We start from the raw sequence: 25,509 nt of genomic DNA on the forward strand, positions 1-25,509 counted from the left end.
GTTTTCCGTTATTTTTTATATTTTGTATTCCAAATTAATGTAATTAAAATTCTGCTTTATGAAGTGCTATTATACATACTATTTAAGGTGATCCTAAAGCCGTGATCCTAGCCGGTTTTTTTCGTTTTTTTTCTTAGCACTAATCTTTTAATTGGCTTTATAGAAATGCAAAATTCTTGTCTAGAATTAAAGTACGCATCAAAATCTAGGTCATGGTGGTCGAATTTATATGTGGTGGTCGTCGCGTATAACAAAAAATATTAATTTTTTTTTGTTTTTGATATAAATTCGACCTCCATGACCTAGATTTTGATACGTACTTTAATTCTAGACAAGAATTTTGCATTTCTATAAAGCCAATTAAAAGATTAGTGCTAAGGAAAAAACAGAAAAAAACCGGCTAGGATCACGGCTTTAGGATCACCTTAAACTCCGGAATTAAAATGATATTGTCGGTTTTTCATTGTTTCACATTTCGCGAAAGTAACTGTTTCAAAAGATTGTTCGATTTACAATCCGTATATAATAAAGATAAATTTTCATCGTCGTTTAAAAAAGGATTACCAGGAAACGCTATCATTGATGGGATTAATGGACCATTCGCTGAACGCTCGACTCCTTCAACTTTTACGGCATGATAAATATACTCGTATAACCAAGGAGTATACATTTTGCTCGGATACATCGCAGCGGTTCTGTTACTATAAGGACGCGCGGATCCAGAGATCTGTACCTCGAAAATAGTCGGCGATTTGTCACGCTCGATAAAGTGCGCTCATATTTTCGCAGTCGTCCAAGCACGAAGAATCTTCCTTACTCTACCTTTATACTATACTCCCATTGCCGTGATAATAGTTTCAGATCATCTGGGTATCGTTGTCGTGCGATATCGCACGCGAAACCTCCCACAGGCTCTAACAATCTAACTTACGTATCAATTGAAATATACGCGAATAATAAATCTGTAACAAAATCGTCATCGTGTATCACGGTTTATCCGTGATTAATCGTAGCATGCTTGCGCGTGAATCTGTCGTTTCTTATAAAGCGCGATGGAAGCTCGCACTCACTACAGTATTTCGCCTCATATTCACGTCGTTGAGATTATTTATCGCTGTAGGGAGACGACTGGCGAGGAGCCCGAGGAGACGCTGCCAAGCGCCACGCCGAGAGCGCATCGCTCGGCGAGCACGGACGTCTTGGGGTCCACGAAGAAGGACTCGCCCACGGAAAAGAAGTCGCACTTCAACACGCTGAAGGCGTGGGGCATGTCCAGACTGAAACTGATCAGTCCGAAATCGAATCAGCAGCAACCGCAACAGGAATCGACGATGGTCAGCGCGGAGAGGACCGAGCAGACACAGGGTCAAACGAGATCGCCGGAGGAGATAAATATTTACGAGACGGTGACTACGAGACGCAGAAGGGACAAGTCGCACGAGAGGAAGCCCAGCTCGTCCAGCTCGAGCGGCAAGAGCACGGCCAGCATACCGGTGTCGGTACCGAGCACGGACAACAAACAGCCGAGCGTGAAATTACGCGAAAGCGCCGCCCAGAGGCGAGAACGACGGAAGGGCAGCAACCGCGACGACGCACCGCACTCGAGCTCCGGAAACTGGAGCGCTTCATCCGAGAGCGGAAGAGCCAGCATCGGCAGCGAGACTACCACCACCACGCATCAGCCCAGGTAAGAAGAAGAAATCGAATAGAGATTATCTCAATGTCCCATGATATTTACGGAAGTCTTATATATTTTCTTAGTTCTACAGGCAATTGAATATTTTCCAACGCGATCATTAATTAACTAAAAATTACAGCAGACCTTTAAGATGGATCCTAGATATTTGAGTGTACCTAGCAGAACGATTTATATATTCTGTTATGAAAATTAGTTACGGAAGTTATTTAAACTTTGTACGAAATTCAATTAAATTTCGATTATTCCAGCGAATTGAGATTTGCCTTAATCTTCTGAATCAGAGATCGCGAAGAAATTGTTTTAGACTGGAGGAAAAATTTACATGCGTTTAATATACTCGAATATATTATCTCAGATCCACGACGACAGCTTCGATCGGCACGTCCTCCACTTCCTTAAGTCACATGAGGCGATTGAAGGGAAGGGACACCTCAGCTTCATCCTCGGTAACGTCCGAAGGTACTTTAACACCGGATATCATACAGGATATCACGGTGGTACCCTTTTCCGACGATGGCGAAACGTCGTCGGTGTACTCTTGTGACACGGAAGGATATTACACTTCATTTCACATGGACTCAGGCTTGAAAACTCTTAGAGAGGAGGAACTCATGCCGCAGAGTCCTTTGACGAAGACTAACGACGTTGGCTCGGATCCTACCTCGCCGATTGTCGAGAACGAATACGAACTATTTGGCAGAGGATCAACTTCCACAACGACCAGCTCGGCCGGAACGGTTTGCACCGCACTTATGGCACCACCGCCTCCCGAGCGCAAGTCCAGCCTCACAGTTGTTGCTATGGTGAGTTCAAGGGTCAATACTTTTAGCTGCGATAAAAGATAGGCGAGATAGCGAAATAAAATTAAATTGAGTATTAATTTATTAAGAGAGATTTTAAAAACCTTATAAAAATGGAATAAAGTTGAATAGAGATAAGATTAATTAATATTGAATTTTCGATAAAAAATGAAATTTATATAAATTATATATTAATATTTAATAATATAACACCAGCATCTCGTGCATATAGACAAATACCGGATTTTTATTAATTTTTATTCTTTCTTCTACTGTAAAATCTGTGAGTTAGTTAAGATTATGTTTTTGATTAAATTAATATAAAAAAGCTAACATCAATTTTTCTATTAAAATATTTACAATAATAAAAATTAACTTTTTATATTTCATAAAATTCTTAAATGTTCTTGTAATAAACTTCGTATAATATTTGTAGGAAGTAATTGTATAAGCGCCTATCCTGTCGTCTCTATTTTCAATATATTCAATTTTGTCAACAGGTTCATGGTCAAAATCAAAACGGCGGCGAATCGCCTGACAGTGGTCACAACACATCCTCGTCTCCCGTTGAATCTGCTTCGAGTCCAGCTTGCACCGGACGTTCCTGTTCCGAATTTGAGTATTCAGAGTCCAGCGATCTGGAGGGCTGCGAGCGAATCGAGAGGATTCGCTCGAAAACGGCAATCACGACTAGTCGGATTCCGTCGATGTGCGTGATCACGCCACCCGTATCCGATGACGAGCACGCGAAAGAGACGGACCAGAACGAGAAGAAGACGAACGAGCCGACGAGGAGGACTGAACTTCAAGGTGGCGGTTCGATATTAATGTCTGCCACCGTCGGCACGTCCAAGATGGAAGTGATCAATGGCCAGGACAAGAATCTCTATGCCACCGTACAAGTATTGCCGGCGGCCGCCAATAACGACAGACCGACGACGACAGGCCAGTCGTCGTCGTCGATCAAAATCAGTCCACTGAGCGGAGTTCTGGGCAAGCTTCGTGGCGTACTTCCGGGTAAGAAGCACGCCACGAAGAACGGAGCCGTGCAGGAGCTGTCGAATGCAGACTCCGGCGACTATGTGACCATAGCCGACGTGAGGAACAACAACGACAAACGCCCCGCGGGCCCGCTTTCATCGTCATCATCAACGTCGTCGTCGTCATCAGGCATGACTGCCGTCCGACCGACTACCACCTACGCCAATTCCGATATCTTCAAGAAAGACGCGGAATACGTCAGTTTGAGCGAGTTGCCGAAGAAACCGGATTCGTCGTTGGAAAGGAAGAGACAGGGTGCCCGAGTCACTCTAGATTCCGAGGGTAAAGTCGTCTACTCGTCCGATAGTCTGAAGAGAAGAAAGGGAGCGCACACGACATTTAATCCAGGTATTTCAATTATTATTTCAATTATTCAACATTGCTCTTCCTATCAAAATAAGAATTTTTTCCGGTAAAATTTTAACTTAGCTTAAGCCTGCAATTTTTATTACATTATATTAAATTACTAATAGCATTTTTTGTTTCCAACATAAATTTCGACCGCTTAAAAAAGATCCTAATAAAACTAACTAATCGATAAAATTAATTATCAGACAATCTTTAACTGATTATTGAAACATCAAGTTCGGATTTTCACGCAACACATCTATGTCCAGGTCCCTTCGTCAGGGAAGGAGTGTCACCGAGTCCGTCGCCGTTGCTTCATCGCGCGATACCGAACATCCGCGCCGTTACGAAGAACGTCGACGCTGTGGACGCTGCGAACATCAGGACCACACCGCCGACGTCACCTCAGTTGGGCAAGCTAATCATTCGAGCGGCGCGAAGTCCCGATCGCGCGACCAGTCCGGATTACGTGCGCACGCCGACGACCGTGGTCGGTCCCACGAGCCCGACCAGTCCCCACAGACAGGTCTTACGCGGGGCTTACGTCAACGTGCAAGGCGACGAAGGTAAGACGTCCAGCACTGACGAGCACCGCGATTGCCGCACTGGTAGATTAGAGGCATCACGCACTGCGACCGCTACGTCACGCTCTATGGACGAGTCTAGGCAGTCCCTCGGCAGTCCGACTCTCGCTTTGGCACCGTGCAACAAACTCCCGGAGCCGGACAGATCCGTAGATAAAGCCAAGCTCTGTTACGGGGGCTCGCAGATAGACAGACAGACAAAGCGTAAACTTGATCGCGACGAGAACCGTCCGCCGGAGCTCAACGGCGACGCTGTCGAGACAAACGTTCGCGCGATCGCTCCGTCCAAAGTCAATCACTCTGTCGATCTTAATCCCGCGAACTCGCGACTAGACTTTGAGAAATCGGGTCTCTATCCGAAGATCTTGAGAGCAACCGGTAACACGCCCAAATTAGGTAGGAAATTATTGGTCTCGGATCTCGATACTCCGAGCTTCTGTAGGAAAAAATCTAATTCCGATAGTCAAAATGTGAATATGGCGCTCAATGATGACACTGTCGATAAGAGCACGACTGTCGATTGTACAGAATTAGATAATCAGGCCGCTAAAAACTCCGATTCATCGCGCGGCGACAGAACAGATCGTAAGGTGAAACGTAGCGAGAGTTATCGTATGGCGAACAGTCCGATCATGTTCATCAAGAAATTATCCGCGAGCAATCAAGCAGAGAAGTCGTCCAAGATTTGCAGGACGCCCTCCGAGGAGCTACAGGAGGAGTTGCTGAAGGAGAGGATCAACTATCCCGAGACGGTCTCTAGTCCGGAGCCACGGGTCGGTAATAACATGACCTTCGACAATAATGTAACGGTACCTGTTCAATCGATACCAACTAGTCCTAGACCGAGGGCTTCGGACCTAGAACCGGCTAGGGTGCTCAAATATTCTAGTAACGATACAGAAATCTGGTAATCGCGTCAGCGATACAGTTCAGCAACTTTTGCAATACCGATATGAAGTTAAAACGAGATCAAAAATTTAATTATTTAAAGTTTCTACTCTTTATCGAAGTCTTATCGGTTCTATAAAAACTTCAAATCTAAGCGCGAGTACTAATTAAAGTACTTCCGCTAAGTATTCTACTAACGACGTAAAAATCTAGTAGAGACTAGAGAACATTGCATTAGTGTGCAATACTAGTTTTGCAATACTGATATGAAGCGGGAATGATAATGCATGCGACTACTGCAAGCTCTGATATGAGTTGAGTCGCGCTTAAGAAAAACAAACGGATGTGGATTTAATGGAGAATAATTATCACACACTTGGAGAATATGATAATACGTGATAACATGTCTTATGGCTAAAAGCACCGAGTACATCTGTACTAGGACTCTCTTTCGAGTCTGCTTCTTCAGAATAATTCTAACTTTCTATTAGTAACTGATAGTAGCTCAATGAGTAATTTACATAGACACAAATAAATATAAAATTATCTTGAGAATTCATTTACACAATTAAATCTCACTTCTATAATTTTATTTCATAAAGAAAGTTGAAGTTAAAAAAGTTATAGTAGAATATAATTACTTTTTATACAATAAAAGAGAGTTTCACTATTTGGAAAATTAATATTTTTATTTTTAAAGAGAAAAAATTTCATACTCTTTGATATTTTTATTTAATTTTAATATTTGTGAAATAAAATCTCCAAAAAGAATACTTTGAAGAAGAAATTAACTGCGTTAAAATAGAATACTGTTTAGTAAGAGTAGAATATAAAATATCGCGAGCTTTTGTACAGCAAGCATCACGATATCTCGAAAATCGGCGTTTTTGCTGCCAAAGGTTCGGCGCGATAACTCCGCAGAGAATGATTTCGATGCGTTGAGACTTTGATACCTCGTGTTAAATCATGGTAAGATCATCGCGTAAAATAGATCGGAGGATGAGCGGGAATCATCAAGGTCTAGTCAGATATAACTGGAGCGAGAAGTCGCGGGGGAGATATCGGTGCAGCGGATAGCGGCGCATTATGCAAAAGACGGATCGAGGTAATGTCACTCTCACGAATTGACGAGGGCGAGGACCAACAAACAAACCGTTCGACGATGATCACGACAGCGAGATCGGCCAATTTTTTCGCACGCGAACAAAGATACAGAAAGAGAAACACGCATACCGGTCACGTTTTTCCTTATCTGACACTCGTGTCCGATGTTTCCAGCTGCGAGTCGGCCGACGATCCCCGCGGTGCGTTTAATACTTACGAGGAGATAAATCTCGAGTTTTATCGTTAAATGACAGTCCGTGTGTGTGTGGAATATTTCATAGAGTTAATTAATTTTATCAATAAAAACAAAATGCATTTGGAAAAAATTAATAGGACCAGCAGGGACTAATTTTTGCACTTTTTGTTAATGAATTGTGTCCCCCTCAAGTGATTTTATTTCTTATATTAATTCTTCTCGATATATATGAAAACATATAGAATTCTGAAATTTTATTAGTTTCTTCCAAGCTTTCTTGTTTAGACTTGTCGCGCATAAAATTGAATCATTTTGTTTAAAATAACGCAATAGTATTTTTTTCAATTGGAGCATTATATATTAAAGCGAATTATATCGGAATGGAACCAACGAATTAAACTTTCGGTCGTATTACATTTATTTGACTCCGATTTAAATAAAACGGCATTAAATCGTCAAACGTTTAAAACTTAATTTTTTCCTCGACCGGGAAAAAACAGGAAATTATCGCGTCGGGGTGGCGAGAGTAGGCAATCTTCCGCTTTAGCAATCCGCTGGAAAACTCCCACGAAGCTCTCTGTCAGTTAAAGACTCACTTTGTTAACCCTTATCAGCGTTATTAGCCGCTGGCTCAATAAGCAACGCGAATTGCATCAGACGCGATGTTTATCCCGGCACGATAATGGCCGGGGTGTCGATAAACAAAAATCCCCACCGCGAGGATTGAAATACTTTCGTGCGCGTCCCGGCGCCTTCAGTACGCTCCGATCCGGTCGAATAGATCGCGAGATCGTTCGCCCTCCGTCCGCGAAGTTCTCTTTCCCTTCAATCCGCTCAGAAATCGCGACTTTAGAAACAAAAAATGCAGTGCCGCAGGAAATCGGCTTGCATTTTTGCAAGAGGGCGAAGCCGCGTGTCTTTGAATAATCGTCGCGTCTAATCACGATCCGATCACGTTCTCTCAAGATCGCCAGTTCCGTGACATATAATCATCTTTTATGATTATTGTTATTCCTAAAGGCTCGATTTATCGATCTGCGAGTTCAAGAAAATCACTTTCGGGCGAAGGCCAATTTTTTTTCCGTTTTCGAAAGATCCTCGAAAGTCTCTCACATGCCAGTCGGATGACTCGCCGCAGAATGAAATCGAGTTTTTAGCGGGGCGCGATGATAAGACGTTATCGATACAAAAACGGAGAGGAAATCTTGTCGCTAGACAGACAGTCGCCGGGGCAATACCGCTGATAGACGGAGCACACAGCGCGGTCGTCGTAAGTCGATTCACGATTCCCGGCTCGATCAGTTGCCCGGCTCCCGGCTCGCCGCGGCAACGCTTCAACATGCTGGCGAGACATCTCCTCTTCATCGCGACCAGGCGGCCTCGTAAGTTGATTATCATAAAAATCATCGTCGCATCGCTTCACAGTCATTGAGCTTATACAGTCCCGTCTGCATTACAAGTTGCATCCTTGCAAGTGTGCGGGGGTTAACGTAAACTCCAAGCTGTCATTTACTGTCATTAGCTTTTTTTAAGTTTTTTTTCATATTTATGATTATGTGAGTATAATATATCAATTTATCGCTTTGTTAAAACAATATATTGTTTTAATATATTATTTTAACAAACTCGAATAACGTGTGAAAAGTTTATATTTATTAACAGATGTATTAACAGATGTAAAAAGACTCGGGAATCTATTCAATTTTACATTATTACTATGGCATAATGATTGAAAAGATGTTATTATAAATAACGAGAAGAAAAAAGTGAGAGTTTACGAATATATTCGTTACACACTACATTCTTATCAACTGTGTCAATTTAATTATGCTCTGTGCTGCACATCTTTTTTGTCCACTTTGGACCTGAATTTTTACTTGGCGATTATTTCAATTGCTCACGATTAGGAGAAAGGAAGTGTTATCGTGTATACATGTGTCGTCTGCTCCGGACTTGATTATTTTCTTTTATTTCGTTTATTCGAGCCAAAATATTTTGTATCAGTACATGTAATGTGATACTCAAGGAAAGGTTACTTATATCCATTACGTAAACCGTAAACTGATAATTTTATGGAAATTTACAGAAAATTTATTTTCGAGACACAAATCTTTCTTTCATACGAATTTTATTTTTAAACATCACCAGAAAATTTCTCTGATTACGCTTGGAATATATTTCGTAAAATAACATTCTTTAAAATCCTTCAAGCATTAATCCTCCAATCATTAATTTTTGGACATTTTCATACCTATCGACGAATAAATTTTATTGTATTATCCATTACTTTTCCAATTTATTCTATCTTCTTTTATGTAAAAAAGAAATTAAGATATTTTATAGCGATAAATCACATGTTTTCTCCTTTCTTCTTTATGCTATCGATGCATCTTTAATCCCCATTAACTATTCCGCGAAGTACAAATGAGCAAATGGGACGTTAATTTGTCTGTCAAGTCCATGACTGTATCAGTGACATCACTCGAGAACATTAAGTGCCGGCATCACGTGAGTGACCGCGCGTTCGTTATCGGCATTGCAAAACTGGCGTACGATTATAAAGAAGTTTTAGACGGACGGAGAAAGAGAAAGAAAGAAAGAAAGAAAGAGAGAGAGAGAGAAAATCAGTGGAAAGTACAGCAAATACGAAAAAACGAGCACGAAAGAAAGAAAGAAAGAGAGATGAAAAGGTCGATCCTCTCCTCCAGTGTCTTGCACTTCGTAACAACCCATCTTGACAAACAGATGCACAACGTAAATCGTGCGCGCTTATCTCGAAAGCGGACTTTTATCAGCGCGCGTAACCATGCACCGGCTCGATCTCCCGTGAAGTGTAAACAATAATATTAGCATTGATCGACAATAACGCACAGATACATATACACGCGTGGGGCGAGTAAAAAAAATAGTATGATAATCGAAGTCTTGGACGACCTGTGATGTCTCGATGGAGACTTTGGAGCGAGCGATACCGTTGCGTAAAATCGCGGCCGAAATTCGATAACGGTAGTTAAATCGCAGATAATTCGTTTCGGTTTCAAAACAATTAACGTAAGAGCGATAGAGAAAGAGAGATGCGGACGGGACACGTGTAAGGGTCACTATTTCCAACGTCTGTTAATCTCTAACCGACGGTTAACTTTTCAGAAAACCGAATAAAAATTAGCTATTTTAGAAATTAACCGTCGTGAATCACTGTTTCCAATGTTTGTTAACCTCTAACTGACGATTACTTTTCAAAATAGCCAATTTCTATTCGCTTTTCTGAAAAATTATCCGTCGGTTAGATATTAACAGACGTTGAAAATAATGACCCTAAATCTCGTCGTCGAATTTAACTACATCGCGGGATGCAGATAACTTTTTTATCTCCTCGCTGATTTACTACTATTTTCAGACACACATGACAGGCAATACAGACGCTCAAGTGTGAGACGTAGTAAAAACAGATCCGTCCAATTTAGGTGTGCAAAGAAATCGCGTCGATGCGATTACAATAGATGTAAATCGTTGCGAAAATCAGTTGTAAGCGGCCTGTAATCGCGGTTCTCACGTAATTTATTATGTTAAGAATAAACGTAATTAGAGATATGCAAAATATTACGTTCAAATATATAATTTATGTAATTAGCTGTTTACGCCGAAAGTATTGTGTTAATCCACTTGTATAATCGCACACGTATGGCCAGTGACAAAGACGTACATGATTTACTTTACTGTCGATCTTTGAATTTTGCATGAGACGAGCACTAAGTCATCTTATGAACAACGTGTTTTTATATATAGCCAGTTTAAACATCGATCTATCATATATGTTTATAATTATATATTTATTACCAGCATACTCTCGTGAGTAATTATGCCAAATTGTGTTTGCTACCAGTATCCATATTTCGTTAAATGTTACTACGTATCTTTATGCACGTAAGAATACATTGCTGCGTCGTTAGAAACAGTGACGATTTGTGATGATTTTCAGGGTGAAGTTAACGAGCCTTGTTATTGGTAACGAGCCACAATGATTTACGCAATTTCTGTGGCTGTTTCTTGCGACGCAGTATAAATATACGGTGGAAATAAAAATATATAAAAAGAACAGGAGAGGATTAGTCATAGCCTATAAAACTACTATCTGCTCACGATAAATGCGTAATTCGTCGCACAGCTCGCTCTTTATTTTGCATTTGTGAGCGATAAGTCGAGAATGAGGGTAGAAAATATAGTGATCCCGATGACGTACGAAAGTGATTTCTTTCGCGTTGATAACAATAAGAGAAAAACGTGTTTTTCATGCATTTTCACGCGTTTCAACATAGTAACGCAGTTATAATATCGTCAACTTCCCCTTGTATTTCACAACTTCGCGATTGATCGACGAGTAGCGCGCGTTACACGAAGTTAAGTTGTTGACCTCCATTTGCATACTGACGATATTAAAAATCCATGTCATTGTATTTAAGTTACCTTAACACTTTGCTGATTTATCTCGCCTATTATTGTATCGGAAATTTCCGTGAAATCTAAGAGAAACTTCCATTATATATATATTTGTTGTTGTTAATCTAAATTATATATAAATATTAAGTTTTGACTTGAGATGTAACTGATTTATGATAGTGACTTAGTAGTTTAACGACACAAAATTAACCGTCCTTCGGTCGGAAGAGTGTTCTTCACGTCCGATCTTTCATTGACTGATCATCGTTAAATATTCTACAAGTAATAAAACAGCTGTCATCTCCCATAATCGAGATAACGGCAGTTCGTATTCCGGCATGCTTGTGAAACCCTCGTAAATGTGCCTTAACTTGCCGTGTCGCATGTTTGCTCGAGATGCGTGCTCGCCTCTCGTTGTAAGTAGCGTCTATCACTAACAAGGACTAACTGTGGGTACATAGAAACCCTTAGCTGCAATCATGGGTCTCGATCAGGGTGACACCGTGTTTGCGTTTTCTTTTTTTTTTGCGCGCGCGATCGTAAAGTATTAAAAAAAATAGATATTTCTCTTTGTACAAATTTCGTAATTAAATATCATTAAATTTTTGTCCCAACGTTAAACATACCAAACCGAGGTAGAAAGTTAGTCTGATCTACTACGTCGGGATGTTGATCATACTGATATAATGCTGCAGCAATGTAGATAATTGCATACTAGAGAAAATCAAGCAAATTTCATAGAGGATTAACGTGTCTGAAACGATTACTCCTCCCTTCACCATGATATAACACTGCTCTCGTAATGGGAATATACCGCGTCTATAATCCACACGATAGTTATCACGTCGACTTCGCAGGCGTTTAGCTAGCGCGATAACATCACACGCTTATGCGACTTCGCGCCGCCTGCTTATGGGATAACGCGAGGTAATAGCACACCGGTTATAAAACGAGCCGCATATATGCGTTAATTGAAATCGCGGGAGGGAACGGGAGAGGTCCGAGTCCGCGCTTTGCGCCGCATTCCTCACGGTGTTACCCTGACACAGCAGTGTTGATTAATCAGCTTGCAACTAATATCGCGAGGACGTACTTACAACCTGGGCAGGGGAGCATGCACTATCAGCGTGTACTGTACATGTGTATATGTGTGTAGAGCGTTAAGAGATCCATACCCGCTGTAAGCAACGTTATTATTATAGACACGTATATATGTACATTTTTCTTTTTGTACTCCCGCGCAATGCGTTATCGCGACGCATCTTGCACCCTGTACATATACAAGTACAATATTACTATCGCCACAAGAAAACGATGTCATTTTAATGATTTAGGAATGTATGTAATAGACGTCATTCTTTTTGGAAAGCACTTGCATTTTGTCATTTTTTTTCTCTCTCTCTCTCTCTTTTCTGTCTATCGTCTCGTCTCACCCATGTACACATCATATGCACCTCTGATTGTAAATATTGCACCATCCTAAGTTCCCGCCTGTTTTTTTGTTTATTATTTTTCGTTTTATGTGTCTCCATATATGTGCCTACTGTATAGTTTTAGAAAAAAAATGCACCTCACGCGCGTGTGGCACCCCCGCACTAGTAACCCACAATATCATAGTTCCATGCTCCATACACCTGGTGAGTACGTTTTTTTTTTAACTTCCTAGGCGTACTGCGCGTAAGTTTGATGTGGAGAAAGACACGAATTTTTCTTTACGTATAATAACATTTTAACAATTCTTCTATATTTTTCTAAAATATATTAAGTTGTATCCGCATGTCTATTATTTAATATTAGACATTATAAATTGCATTAACATGTATTATTTGTTATTAACTATTAGATTTAATTTCATTGAATATATTCGAAATTTAATTAAATAATTTAAGTGGCTAAGTATAAAAATTAACATCAGACTCATGCGCTCATATTATGATTTTCTCACGTGTTGTTTATCGCATGCTTGTGTTTGTGATGCTTTTGCAACATGGTCGCTTTGCTTGGATTAATCACTCACAGTTTTGATAATAATCTTCATGTAAATACTTTTAATATATGTTCAAATATATATGTGTATGTTACTGTATTTATATAAAATAATAATCTCTTGTCAAAATTGTCTTCTTACGTAACTTCTAATCGCAAGATCTCAAGCAAAACAATTATAACAATTATAAATTATAATTATAAGAAATAATTATGCATATGATAAAATGTATCACAATTACAATATATAGGCATGATTTTTTTTAAATCTAACAAATCTTCAAGATTATTTTATGATCTTTTCGAGAAGATTAATCTATCTAAAGACTTTTAGGAGATAATAATTCTTATACTGTATTTTATCAAGTTAAAGGGAGAAAAATCGATCATAATCGATCTAAGAAAAACACTTGTGTCCTATCCTATCACTTGCTAGAAGTGTAAAGACATTTTCTGAACTGTTACAGACAATCCTATACTGACCATACCTCCGGAATCCATACCGCCGCAGGCGATTGTTCAACCGCCGCCCTACATAGCCCCACCGAAGCCCGAGGATCGACAAAAGTCGCACAAGTACCACGATATCCTAAAGGACACGCAGCCACCTAATCTGCGAGGATATCCCGAGAAGGAGAAGCAACTGATCGCGCAGGATCGAAAGCAGGACATCTATGACCCTCATCGAAATATTCAGCAATATGACAACTGCAAAAATATCCTCGAACAGCAGAGGATGTCGAACTATGAGTATCAGCAACGAGTTTGCAACTACCAAACGGTGCACATGCACAACGCGAGGAATCAGCAGCTCTGTTCGCCAGCCAGAGATATCAATCAACAGCAATTTTATACCCTGCCGACAAGAAGACCTCAACGAGAGATTGAACCGCCTCGTAGTGTCACGCCGGACATCACCAGAGGTCTGGGACACGGTTCTCTTAGCAGCATGCACATGCTGGCGAAACAGGGCCAACACAGGGTCACGGCTGTGGAGAACGAGCAGACTCGATACGTTTCCTACGTGGATGCGGGGAGCAGAAATTTGGAACAAGGGGAGATGAGAGGTAGATTCGTGCAGAGTCAACCTCAATCAGTCGTGGATGTTAGAAATAGGTGAGGATCGGAAGAAGAGTTAAAAGAGAGAGATAAAAGAATTCTTTTTATCATTTAATTGCGCTTCTAAATCAATTATAAATTTTTTAGCATATATAAATATATATCTACATATCGAGAGATTAAAGATTAATAATATTAATTTTATTATCAAGGCCCAAGGCATTGTCTAGAGCATTAGTTATCATAGCTATCTAGATTTTTATCTTTATTATGTAAAAGATTGACTGGAAGAAAGTATAAATCGTGAACCATCGAGTCTATTGCAACAACTGATACTAATTGCAACTGTTACTGCTATATATACCTTACTTTAAACATTTCATTGTCTTGTGCACAGATTCGCAACGCCCCTAAACCAAGCTGCACTCGGTTATCGATTCTTCGCATCTTCACCCGCCAACGATCCTCTTACGAAGTCTCCTCACGCGGATATTCTGAGGAATAATCCAATTTCGCCGATCGGCCACGGTGGCTACGGCAACGGCTTCAAATCGTCCACTCCCACCAGCCACTACGGACGATCGGTGCCAACCGTGGCGGAACGTCTAGCTCTGACCGCCGCCGCCGGCAATAATTGCTCGTCGCCGGTACCAACGAGCAGTTCCTCGGGCAGAAGCACTCCCATCCAGACCTCTTCCGGCAGAACGACGCCGACCAATCTGGTCCTGTCGCCCACCAAGAGCACCATGTCCAACGAGGAGCTATTCGCTGCGATTCACAAGTCTAAGAAGAAACTCAACCTCAAGCTCAATGAAATCGACAACGAGAACTTATCGCCGTACGGATCAATGAGCTCCTTGGTGAAAATACCGGCCGGCACCAGGCATAGCTGGAGCCCGGAATCTCAAAAAGCTTCTTCGGAGGTAATTGCCAGTACCGAAAATCATTAATTCGAAGAATCACATCTTCAATTCCTACCAAAGATTTCTTTTTCTCGTTAGTTTATTTAATATTGAAGATGAAGTATATGTTTATTTTAATACAAATTAATTTATCTGATTTTTCTAAAATCCTACAATTTAATTTATGTTCACCACAGTTTATTTCTCCCGTTAATTCACCCGATCCATTCCAGATACCGACTACGGTGCAATCGCCTACGTCACGAATGGATTTCAAACGTTTGCTCCTTCAACAGAGTGTAAAGGCCAATCCCATGCGGCTATCGGCGGCGGAACAGCTGAAACTGTCGCGCCAGCAGTGTCAACAACAGCAACAGCAATCGTCGCCGAACGCTCACCAGAGTCCCTTGGCCAAAGTCCTGAGTCCACGCTCAGTCTGGAGGTTTCAGACCCCGAGAACCGACGTCCTTTCGTCCACCATAATCGAGGACACCGCAGCGGAGGAGAAAGCGATGAAGCCCTCGCCGGAGAACACGTCTCCCATTTCAAGACTGAATTCTAGACGGCAGCTGGATCTCTGCATCGATCTACCGAGTCACTTGCGTGTCACCGACAAGGACAAAGCCGCAAACTTCAACAACGATAGACTAACGGCGAAAAAGACGTCTATGGACGAGCTCGATCTCGATACCGCGATCAAATCGTTAAGTCAAAATAACCATATCCACGAATCAATCACAAGCACGTCTGACGATCCTACACGAATCGCATCTCCTGCGAAAACCACGATAACCGGCCAGGATACTTCGTCCTTGGTGCCTCGAAACGATATCGCTAGCACGGCGATACGGTATTCGAAGGGTACGCTCGAATCTACGAGTCAGGACCCCGTGAGTGCTCTCGAGTCGAGGAGGATCAGCAACCAACTGGCGAGAGCCCAGTTCCTGGCCAGCACACCCACGAGCACCAATCCGTCGCAGAACCTCTACTTCAGCAAGAGATTCAGAGCGCGATCGGAATCCCCGCGACACGCGATAACGCAAAATGTTGCGCCGCGCAGTCCGAGTGCTCCTGCTCTCGAAACCGCTCTGTGATTCGCGAATATGTCGATAATGATGACAACGACCTTGCACAAGACTTAGCTCTTCATTACATTGTGACGTACAATGTGTACATTTGCTCTCCTTAGCAAGCTGAGATACCTTAATTAATAACAAAGTTTAGTATACCGGATTGTGATCATATATGTCCATATCATATATGGATTGAACATATATTGTGATCATAATATGTCCGTAAAAACCAAGCACTGTTCTGATTGGTGACAGTAACTTCATTTTTAATTTTTTTTATAAAATTTTTCTCGAAGGAAACTGACGCAATTGGAATTTTTTAATGACGATATCTTATCTAGTACATTAATGAAGAGTTAAGTAGCAAGGACATCTGATCCATTTGGAAATTTCGACGCGACGTATTTATTAACCGTAATCCATTTAAATCGAATCATTTGTCCTAATTACAACGGCTCTGTGCTAAGAGACAATAATTCGTGATATGGTAATAACGCGGAAATTAGTATTACCCAGTATTGCAAGGCTTCTTGCATAAACTAGAAAAAAAACATTCAGCGCGAAAACGTCGTAATTATTACGTCACGCTCTGGTCGAATGTTAAATTGATTTTACGGAACGTAACGTTACCCTACATAATTCAAATCGCTAAATCTCATATATGTAATTCAATCGAGTAATAAGCAATAAATAGGATATTCTCGACGCTAATAATCTCAATCGAGTGCCTATTTGATATAATCGTTTTATAAAGAAGCATTTTACGTATGTATAACACTATTCAGTCTCGAATTAAGACACAGTGATGTACTCGATATTTTCTCATTTTTTTAATGCTAAGCGAGCCTTTTTCTTCTCAACGAAGAAAACGATTTGATCTTCGCACGATCTCAATCCTCACCATCAGACATTCTTAAAACAGTAAGGATAAGATGAATACTATTTCGATATATTCTCATCTCAATTTATAAATACAGGAAATGCGGATGCATTGTATTCCTTGCAAAAGTAATGCACAAAGGTTTCGTTCGCGAGAAGCTCTATTCGCGATACGAAGAAACTATAGCGACGAAGCTCTTTCGTAGCTCCGACAAGAATTTTATCGTTACCTACATTAAAATCGAAATATTATGCAGTATTTTATAACCACTTGGGCTATACAATATTAATTTATTTACGGGAGTTGAGAGGAACATATTGGTAGCCAAGAGCCACGTGAAAATTAAGCACAATGGACTATAAATCGCTCGTCGTAGACGATAGAAGTTGAGTGCAGGATTATTATTAAAAATTCTCGAGATTGCCAGAGAACAAAATCCTTTAAACTTGATTAGAGAATAAGTTCTAGAATGCGCGATTTATCGTTCACCGTGCAAGGCACGTTATTGTGCATCGGCAGACTCGGTTTGCCGACGACGCCAAATTGGGAGTCTAATCGTTAAGGTATTAATTTATTTGTCGACTTCGACGACGGCAGCCCAACTCCCGCCTTAAGTTTCGCCTTCGGCGAAAGTTGTACATATATAATACGCGAGCAGCGTAAATCGCAAACCGATTTTAAGTCTCGATCGCTTGCTAGTCTAGTCGGGGTAGAATTTAGTACGTATATATATGTATCACGTTTTGGAGATTTTTCGAGCGGAAAAGTGCCGTTAATCGCGTGCGTATAATCTAATCACGTCGAATCGATTTTATACGATTATCGAATGGTGAATAGAGAGAATCTACAAATATATATATATATAAATATATACATTATATAACGTACGCGAGGAAGATAATGATATGTATAGCGTAATAAAACAAAGTTGCCTTAATTAAATTATTTCGAATTATACGAGCGATCCGGCGATCGGCGCGATTCATCGACTATTTACGATCGCGCAATGAACGGAAGTAATTTTGCACATGTAACATGTAACCCGCTAGATATTAAGCTGGAAACGTGTTTTGTACTTTGCTCAGAATAAATGAAAATATTTCGTGAACAGGTGAGTTTTCCTCGTTCCTGTGCATATGCTTTGCGCACATATAATTAATTTATCGCGACATCTTTAAGAACAGACGTGACGAAAGAACGTCCGCCTTTATAAAATAACATCGCTAAATAAGTGCTCGGCCGACGAATTTTATCTTAATTTATTATTGCTGAATAAGCGTAACAAATGTAATCTCACTCACCGAGCTGCACACAGTACCGAACCGCGCGTCTGCGTCTCGTGGCCGCCATTTCAAAGGGAGCTGCGCGAGATAGTCGGCCTCCTCCTGGAATGCATTTCATGTTGAGTTTTTAAATCTAGATAAATTAAAACATTTATCTTAATTTATAAATGTAATCTCCCTCACCGAACTGCGCACACCGAACCGCGTCCGCGTCTCGTGGCCGCCATTTCAAAGGGAGCTGCGCGAGAAGTCGGGGCCTCCTCCTGGGAATGCATATCATATTGAGTTTCTAAATCGAGATCAATCAAGACCAGACATTCTCGGTCAACCGAAAGATTATGCGCTTACCTGCACGCCTGACGTGTACGATACGCGAAAACATCGAGCGCGAATTGTCGTCGAGCGAATAAACGAAGCGAATGAACGGGAGCGATCCTTCGTTTCGGCGTCGGTTAACCGTCTGAAGTGCGCGGTTGTTGAACTAGCGACTCGGGATTCTCGGGAACAGGCGCGGCCTGTGATTGGTCAGATTTAAATCGTCGTACTTACCGCCTAGAAAAAGTCGCGAAAACCACTTAATACTCTGTGTCCCTCGCGAATTTTCTCGACGTAGAATCTTGAAATGTAAATCTTGCAAATCATGTGAGTTAAAAAAAATATCGATATTCTCTATAGACAGCAAATTCGCAATTAAAGAGTTGGTATTGTAACCGTAGCGAAATCGGGACCTTATAAGAACGCAAATAGCTAGCATAAATTAACAAAGTATACATTATTTTTAATAAAACAGTATTTAAACAAAATATAATTTTATATTAAATAAAGAAAAATTGGAGTGAGGAAAGGATATAAAGCGTCAAAAAATCACCGAATTAATAATGTAGGTACATTGATGCCTTGTACAATTGAGCGGGAAAGTATCATCTTGGGCCCATATTCTCAATTATCTTTTATCGATAAAAGCGCGATTTTATTTCTGAGATGCTATAGTTCACGTTACATAATACTATAACACTTCAAAAATAAAAGCGCGCTTTTATATCAATAAAAGAGAGTTGAGAATATGGGCCACAGTGTTCTGACGTTATCAGATTTAATTTTCAAGCTACAATTAATACAGAAGACAGGAATCATCTTCATCAGGTTTTATTTTCCTTTTATAATTCTAAGTAACGCTGCTTAATTGCGAGCTTGATGCTCGCAACTCTAATCGTATGAAGTACATAAAGAATTGTGCCGTTTTAATAAACAAAATTGTCGTATAAGTTCGATACTGTTTATTATCAAAGGCGCAGTAATAGTGTATAGCGAGAAAAAGATCAAGCTTCGAACATCATTAAATGAAAGTTTCTACCCAGATCTCGATTTTTTACAATATTCATTATACACAATCGTTTGAAAATTAAAAAATTTAAATAATGTATGTATTAGTATCTTTAAGAAAAAATATGTGTTGTAATATTTTCATATATGCTTTCATTATACATATTTTAATGTTTTAGAAATATATATACAGCTGCAAAAGAAGGTAATTTCATCCTTACGTACCGATGTATAAAATTTTCCTTCAGGCCAAAAAATATTTTAGTTACGCCCTTATACAAAAACGTACCACTTATTATGTGCTGTCTTAGGTATATCCAAAATTTCTAACTTCTCTCGTAACACAAAAAACACATTTTTTTTCTGAGACACATTAATATATTGCACAAAACGATGATAAAAAAATATGCTTTCGGGCCAAAAAAACTTTCTAACTATGCCCCTGCATCGAAACACACTATTTATCCTTCTTTTGGATATACTCTTTTAGTAAAATTCCTGACTATAACACACGAAACTAAATTCTGTCTCTGCTGCATTTCAATACACTGCTCAAAATAATAAAGAGATCACACTTTTGGGCATTTCTGCTTGAACTTGTCGAGAATAAAAAAGCTGTAAAACACCACAAAAATATTTACATATATTGACTAAAAAATTCAGTCAACGTAGTTAAATCATAATATAATTGACTATCAATTATATAAACATAAACTAAACTTTCAAAGTTCGCTACATCTACGCTTCTATGACATTCTAAGAAATGATTCTCTTCAATCATTTTGAGCAGAGTATTTAATGAGCAAACGTAACTATATTAGTACACTGCCAATAACGTCAGCGATATAATTCTACTTTTACAAAACATTCATGCATTTTTTCTTTCGTCTTCTTTTTTTAAATTACATGTACATAAATACTATGAAAACAACATATTTCAGATATTATTTTACATCGCGCTATGTAATTTTCTTCACTTGATCGAGTTCTGCGACCCGATCACGGGAAAGATTTGCGTGATTTTGCCAATCCCCTTAGTACGTCCCTCTCTGAAAAACAGACGCATCCCGACGTGGAGATACTCCGGATGACTGACAAACCTAAATAACACGGACGCGGTGTCGTTTGTCTGCAGCCCCCTGTCATTTGCATCCATTATTCCCTCAATGACGCAGGTTTGTCTCACGTTACCCACGTGCACTGTCGTTTGAAACCCGGGGAATATCGCGGTGGAGTGATACACTATCAATACAGTAGCCTGAAACACGGTATTTAAACTTCTAGCGTTTTTGTAGAAATCTAAACTGTATGACACAACTATCCTTTAAATATTCCAATTGACACAACAGAAAATTCAAACAAAATGTATATTTTAACCAATTTGAAAAGTATCAACAAAAAAAAAGTTTATTATGATGAACTCATAATAAGGGCGCTTCTTGAATCGATAAAAATAAGAATTTGTATTGTCGCCCATTAACAGCGGAAATATTAGGAATTATACTCGTTACATAAATCAAAGTTTATTCACACACCTGAAAGAAGAGTGTTGCATGCGGTCGATCTCGTAGAGAGACTAAGACCATCCCCGGACGAAGATGTGGCAAGGGAGGACTACGATTTGTCGGTGGTGCTAAAGTCAGACTGGCGCTCTGTGACGCTCTAACTAAACAGCACGGAGCTTTATTACGATGTAGACTAACTACTTTCACTGGACTAAATTCTCCGTCTGGCAAGGGTCCTACTAGTAACCGAGTTCCCGGTGCAATCGCGCCCTTAACAAGTAAACCTCCTAAAACTGGTTGTGTCAATCCCGCTACCCTATATAAAGTAAAATAAGAATCACATTTTGTCATATAATCTTTAGAAAAATATAAAACATCTGTGAAGGCCATTTTCTATGAAATATTAAAGATATAAAAGTTGTAGTTATATTTATAAAATATCAAAGATTCATAAAGTTAGCTTTATTGGTAAAACATTAAAATATATATATAATGACCGATTACCTAAACGTTTCGTCAATTTGAAATAGACAGGATTCCGGGTCCGAGTCGATCGAATTTGTCTCGTAAGGTGACAAATTTTTGATAAACATAGTTAACTCTTCCAGACCCTCGCCGGTAACGCAACTGACACTGAATACTGGTATCACGTTGGACGTGTAGTCCCATGACGGTATGTCATTATTGCTAAACAGTATTAATTGCTTAGGATAGCCCTGCGTCATCATAGCATTCTCGAGTTGAGCTAGAGTCTCGGACATGTCGCAAAATCCCAAATCGATTTTGTTCACGACAATGAAAAACGGAAGTTTTAACGCTAAACAGAGAGCCATGTGTTCCTGCGACGCTTCGTTCAGAGGCGGCGCTATCACTAGCATAACATGATGTGGCGAATATCCTGAGGAAATAATTATTTCCAAATAATTATATCTCTAAGAATCTCTTGTATAAATTACCAGAAATAATGATTGTTCACTGTAGAGTAGGTACTATGATAAAAGTTAGACATTTAAAAGTTATATACCTGTCAATCCAAGTACCGTCGTCCTCAAATACTTCCGATGTCCTGCTAAATCGATGAACGTAACGACTTTCGACGCGTGTTCGCATATCTCTTCGGCCGTCGCCATTTCGGCATAGTTCAAGACGTGACCCGCGCTATCAAATCCGATAATCTCGTGCGATATCGAGGATGTACGACCAGTCTTTATCTCGTGCAGGTGACGCAACATGTTGAGCCTCGCTCTACCTCTACCATTGTCCAACTCACCCTGCGTCAGTACCCCTACATACATAGTTTTTGCTTACAATCCTTGTAATCGTGTTCTCGCAGCATTCATACAAGGTAGATCGCGAATAGCAGAGCGTAGCGTAGACTGTCAGTGCCATTTCTCTACCTTAAATATCCTCTGCTAATCCTCTCACCTAAGAGAGTCGACTTTCCAGCATCCTGCGCACCGGTGACTGCCAGTCTCAGATCTACGATACTATCCTGATCCTCTCTGTCATCCTTTCGTAATTTTTTTACCAACACTTCAGCGACTTTCTTTTCCTCCTTATTATTATTATTTTGCGACGCCAAGGTCTTACTTGCAGAACTCGTGGCTATTCGTTCGCGTAATACTCTTATAGTAGCGCCCAGTCTGGAAGCCATGTCCTTCAGCGTCTTTAAGGACGCTTTCATTTCCTCCTTTGTTAAACCCGCCAGTCTTCCGTTGTCTTCCACTCCTATATATGCGATATATTGAGAGATAAGCAAAAAAAAGAAAGTAATACAAAATTACAATTTTTATATATAAATATTTATACCGATTTGATAAATCGCCTCTCCATGTCCCTCTCTTAGCCTCCATTTCATCTGAGTGACGAGATGTTCGAAACGTTGACTAGATGGATTTATCAATTTTAATTTGTACTCTATATTTCCTTGCTCTGGTTCTGGTGGAAGTCGGTCCTCCTGATCCTCATCGGTACTAGAAGTATCACAATCTGACAATCCATTTCCCTCATTCTCAGAATCATCCCACTGTCTCTTCCTTAAATCCTTGTCATTTTGCGGATCAAAAAGTTGTAGAAACGACTCCATATCTGCAATTATTAATCACAAATATTATAATTTCCATAGCTATTTTCGTAATTATAAAATCATGAAAAAATATATCCTTTATTCATTCTTTTTTACGTTTAATAGAAATCGCTGCAAAAATTCTAACAAAATTGAAAAACAAAAGATAAATAAATCCAAAAAATATCCCTGTTATTTCTTATAAATTTATTTCTGTATTATTTGTAAAAACAATCTAAGAAATATATTTAAAAATATATAATATGGTTGTACAGAGCTTAAAATAATTTTTCGTAACATGACGTAATACCACATAGAATACAGATTGCATCATCCTTATAAAATGTTTTGTAACTTGTAATTTTAGTATTAATGATATTTTCTGTTTGCATTCTTTTTAACAAAAATATCAAGAGAAATTAAAAAACCTATCACAGTAAAGACTGTCCTAAATCAACAGAGTATCATATATATCACTGTAGGTATATCACGAACTTCTTTGGAGAGAGAAATGATGCAATCTCCGAAAGAGGAAGAATCTATTGTTACTTCCATCAGCCGCTTTCTTCACAAGAGAAATATGCAGTGGTTCTTTCACATACCTATTAGGCCGTATCAGTAAGGAAATTCTTTTGTGTTAAACGGAAATTATTATTTGAGGACTTCCTTTCTTCAGAACAAAGCAGCGTACGTTCGAGGATTCCCGCGACTATGCGGATGTGTGCGTGTACATGTATATAAACGTATGCCCGTTTCATCAAGAGGTCTGACAGATGTAGGTGCGTGTGATGTTGTGACACATCGCGCTAGAACAAACAGTGCCAATGTCAACGCAGATAAGGTACGCGCGATACCCTGAGAGACGATTTCGTCGAGTTCGCGAGAGGGAACGAAAAAAACCAATCAGCCGTGTCGACGAACAGCTGTCTCGAAAGTAAAAGTGACGGTGGAGGAAAAGAAGGGAATCGCGAGAAATAAGTACTAAGTACCGTTCGCGCGTTCGAGCAACGACTGGCGAGACTCACCGCATCTTTTGGATTTCCGTCCCCGGCTCAAAAATCGAGATCGTCCCGTCGAGATCGTGCGTTCAAGTCGGCGGTGCCACCGAAGTCACAAAACATGATAAAGCGCCGACACTTCACCGCGACTTTCTTCTTTTTCTCCTTCCTCCGTGCAACTAGGTCACGAACTGTCCGTCATGTTCCGACAGACTGCGAACGACGGAATCGTAGAACGAAAACTCGTCCTACGAACGATGCTAATCAGTAATCACCAGCCGAGATGGCCGACGGAACCCGACATGAAATATTGCGATATCCAATAGGAAGAAGCATTTCCTAGGAACACCAGCTCACGATCTCTTGTTTCCCCTATGAAATACGTCTTGCTATTGGCAGAGAGATGTCTGAGAGTGGACATGCTCGCGTTTGAAATCGAACTTATCAGTGGGTTACTTTTATTTTATTTTATTTTATTTTATTTTATTTTATTTCATTTTACTTTATTTTATTTTATTTTACTTGATTTCATTTTATTTTAAATCACATCTACAAGTTGTGATTCTCATATATCACTTCATATGCACATTTATCTTACAATAATGGCAATTATGCTGTAGCTCCGTCTTGCTGCTCTTCCATTAACTCCTCGGGTTTTTCCTCGTCGTCCGATTGTTCTTCTACAACAACAATATCCGGGAAATATAATTTCGACTCTTCGATAGCCTTCTCCGGATTTTCGCTCACGTGAAAAGGTCCGATTCCGGCGAAACCCAAAAATGCCTCGCAACCTACTTTCTTCACAGTGCAGACGAATATTTCGTAACTGTAAACATAAAATGAAGTAATTTAGCGCGCAGGCAGGTAGAGTTAAACTTTCTCTTTGCAGAATATGAAAGAAATTAAATAATTCGATGTAACGTTATGTAGTCACTTTCTTTCAGAACTTAAGAGGATTATTCAAATCTATTTACGACCAAAAAATTAACAAAAATGTGAAATTTAATAACAGAACCATCTATGATTGTAATTCAGTATTTTAGAAATGGCAATAAATTTATTTGAATTGTCTAAAATTCTTGAAAAAATCTCACAATTTTAAGATTAATTTTTATTAAAAGTTCTGAAAAAGTAATTATATTATAAAATTTTTAAATTAAAACAGAGGAATGAATACCCTGTTTTTTCTTCCGCACTCATCTCGAATGCCTCTATACTTTTGGCAATCATCTTAGCCTCAGGCGGTTTATCATATTCAAATACACCAAAATTGATAACATCATCATCGAACATTTCCAGAACCATTTTTAAATCATTTTTACGTGTGTAATCATATTT

At 39.7% G+C, this 25,509-nt stretch overlaps 2 protein-coding genes and 1 pseudogene across 4 annotated transcripts in view; 1 reads left to right on the forward strand and 2 right to left on the reverse strand.

Moving 5' to 3' along the window:
* Nucleotides 1-18,105, forward strand: part of LOC112456275 — a 79,610-nt gene extending 61,505 nt beyond the window's left edge. Inside the window, exons 5-11 of one of the 2 annotated variants that reach the window (XM_025018700.1) lie at nt 1,121-1,687; nt 2,055-2,502; nt 3,000-3,888; nt 4,158-4,454; nt 13,551-14,199; nt 14,540-15,065; nt 15,278-18,105. In XM_025018700.1, the coding sequence (XP_024874468.1) occupies nt 1,121-1,687; nt 2,055-2,502; nt 3,000-3,888; nt 4,158-4,454; nt 13,551-14,199; nt 14,540-15,065; nt 15,278-16,138 (4,237 nt within the window). In that variant the 3' untranslated portion in view covers nt 16,139-18,105. The remainder of the gene's footprint in view (nt 1-1,120; nt 1,688-2,054; nt 2,503-2,999; nt 3,889-4,157; nt 4,455-13,550; nt 14,200-14,539; nt 15,066-15,277) is intronic. The other variant, XM_025018701.1, reaches the window with a different exon arrangement.
* Nucleotides 18,106-19,718: 1,613 nt separating this feature from the next.
* Nucleotides 19,719-24,419, reverse strand: LOC112456270 (GTP-binding protein 2). Of its 2 annotated transcripts, XM_025018693.1 has the most exons (8): nt 24,199-24,419; nt 23,776-23,979; nt 22,918-23,196; nt 22,534-22,836; nt 22,133-22,393; nt 21,613-22,006; nt 21,139-21,424; nt 19,719-20,861 (listed from the first exon to the last, which is right to left on the reverse strand). In XM_025018693.1, the coding sequence occupies exons 3-8, from the start codon at nt 23,192-23,194 to the stop codon at nt 20,577-20,579; spliced, it is 1,806 nt and encodes a 601-aa protein (XP_024874461.1). In that variant the 5' UTR covers nt 23,195-23,196; nt 23,776-23,979; nt 24,199-24,419; the 3' UTR covers nt 19,719-20,576. The 2 variants fall into 2 exon arrangements, with proteins under 2 accessions (XP_024874461.1, XP_024874462.1); XM_025018694.1 differs by lacking the exon at nt 23,776-23,979.
* Nucleotides 24,420-24,678: 259 nt separating this feature from the next.
* The window catches only part of LOC112456271, a 16,338-nt pseudogene continuing 15,507 nt past the window's right edge, over nt 24,679-25,509 (reverse strand).

This window comes from Temnothorax curvispinosus, unplaced genomic scaffold, assembly GCF_003070985.1.
Source record: "Temnothorax curvispinosus isolate PA1 unplaced genomic scaffold, ASM307098v1 QBEX01006721.1, whole genome shotgun sequence".
In the NCBI taxonomy this organism is placed as follows: domain Eukaryota; kingdom Metazoa; phylum Arthropoda; class Insecta; order Hymenoptera; family Formicidae; genus Temnothorax; species Temnothorax curvispinosus.

Bases quoted from the DNA above. Each gene is read 5' to 3' on its own strand.
- LOC112456270 (XM_025018694.1), bottom strand. From the start codon at position 23,194: ATGGAGTCGTTTCTACAACTTTTTGATCCGCAAAATGACAAGGATTTA. The intron at 22,837-22,917 runs GTATAAATATTT...TCGCATATATAG, and splicing joins AGAGGCGATTTATCAAATCG to GAGTGGAAGACAACGGAAGA. The intron at 20,862-21,138 runs GTGTGTGAATAA...ACCGTGTTTCAG, and splicing joins ATGCAACACTCTTCTTTCAG to GCTACTGTATTGATAGTGTA.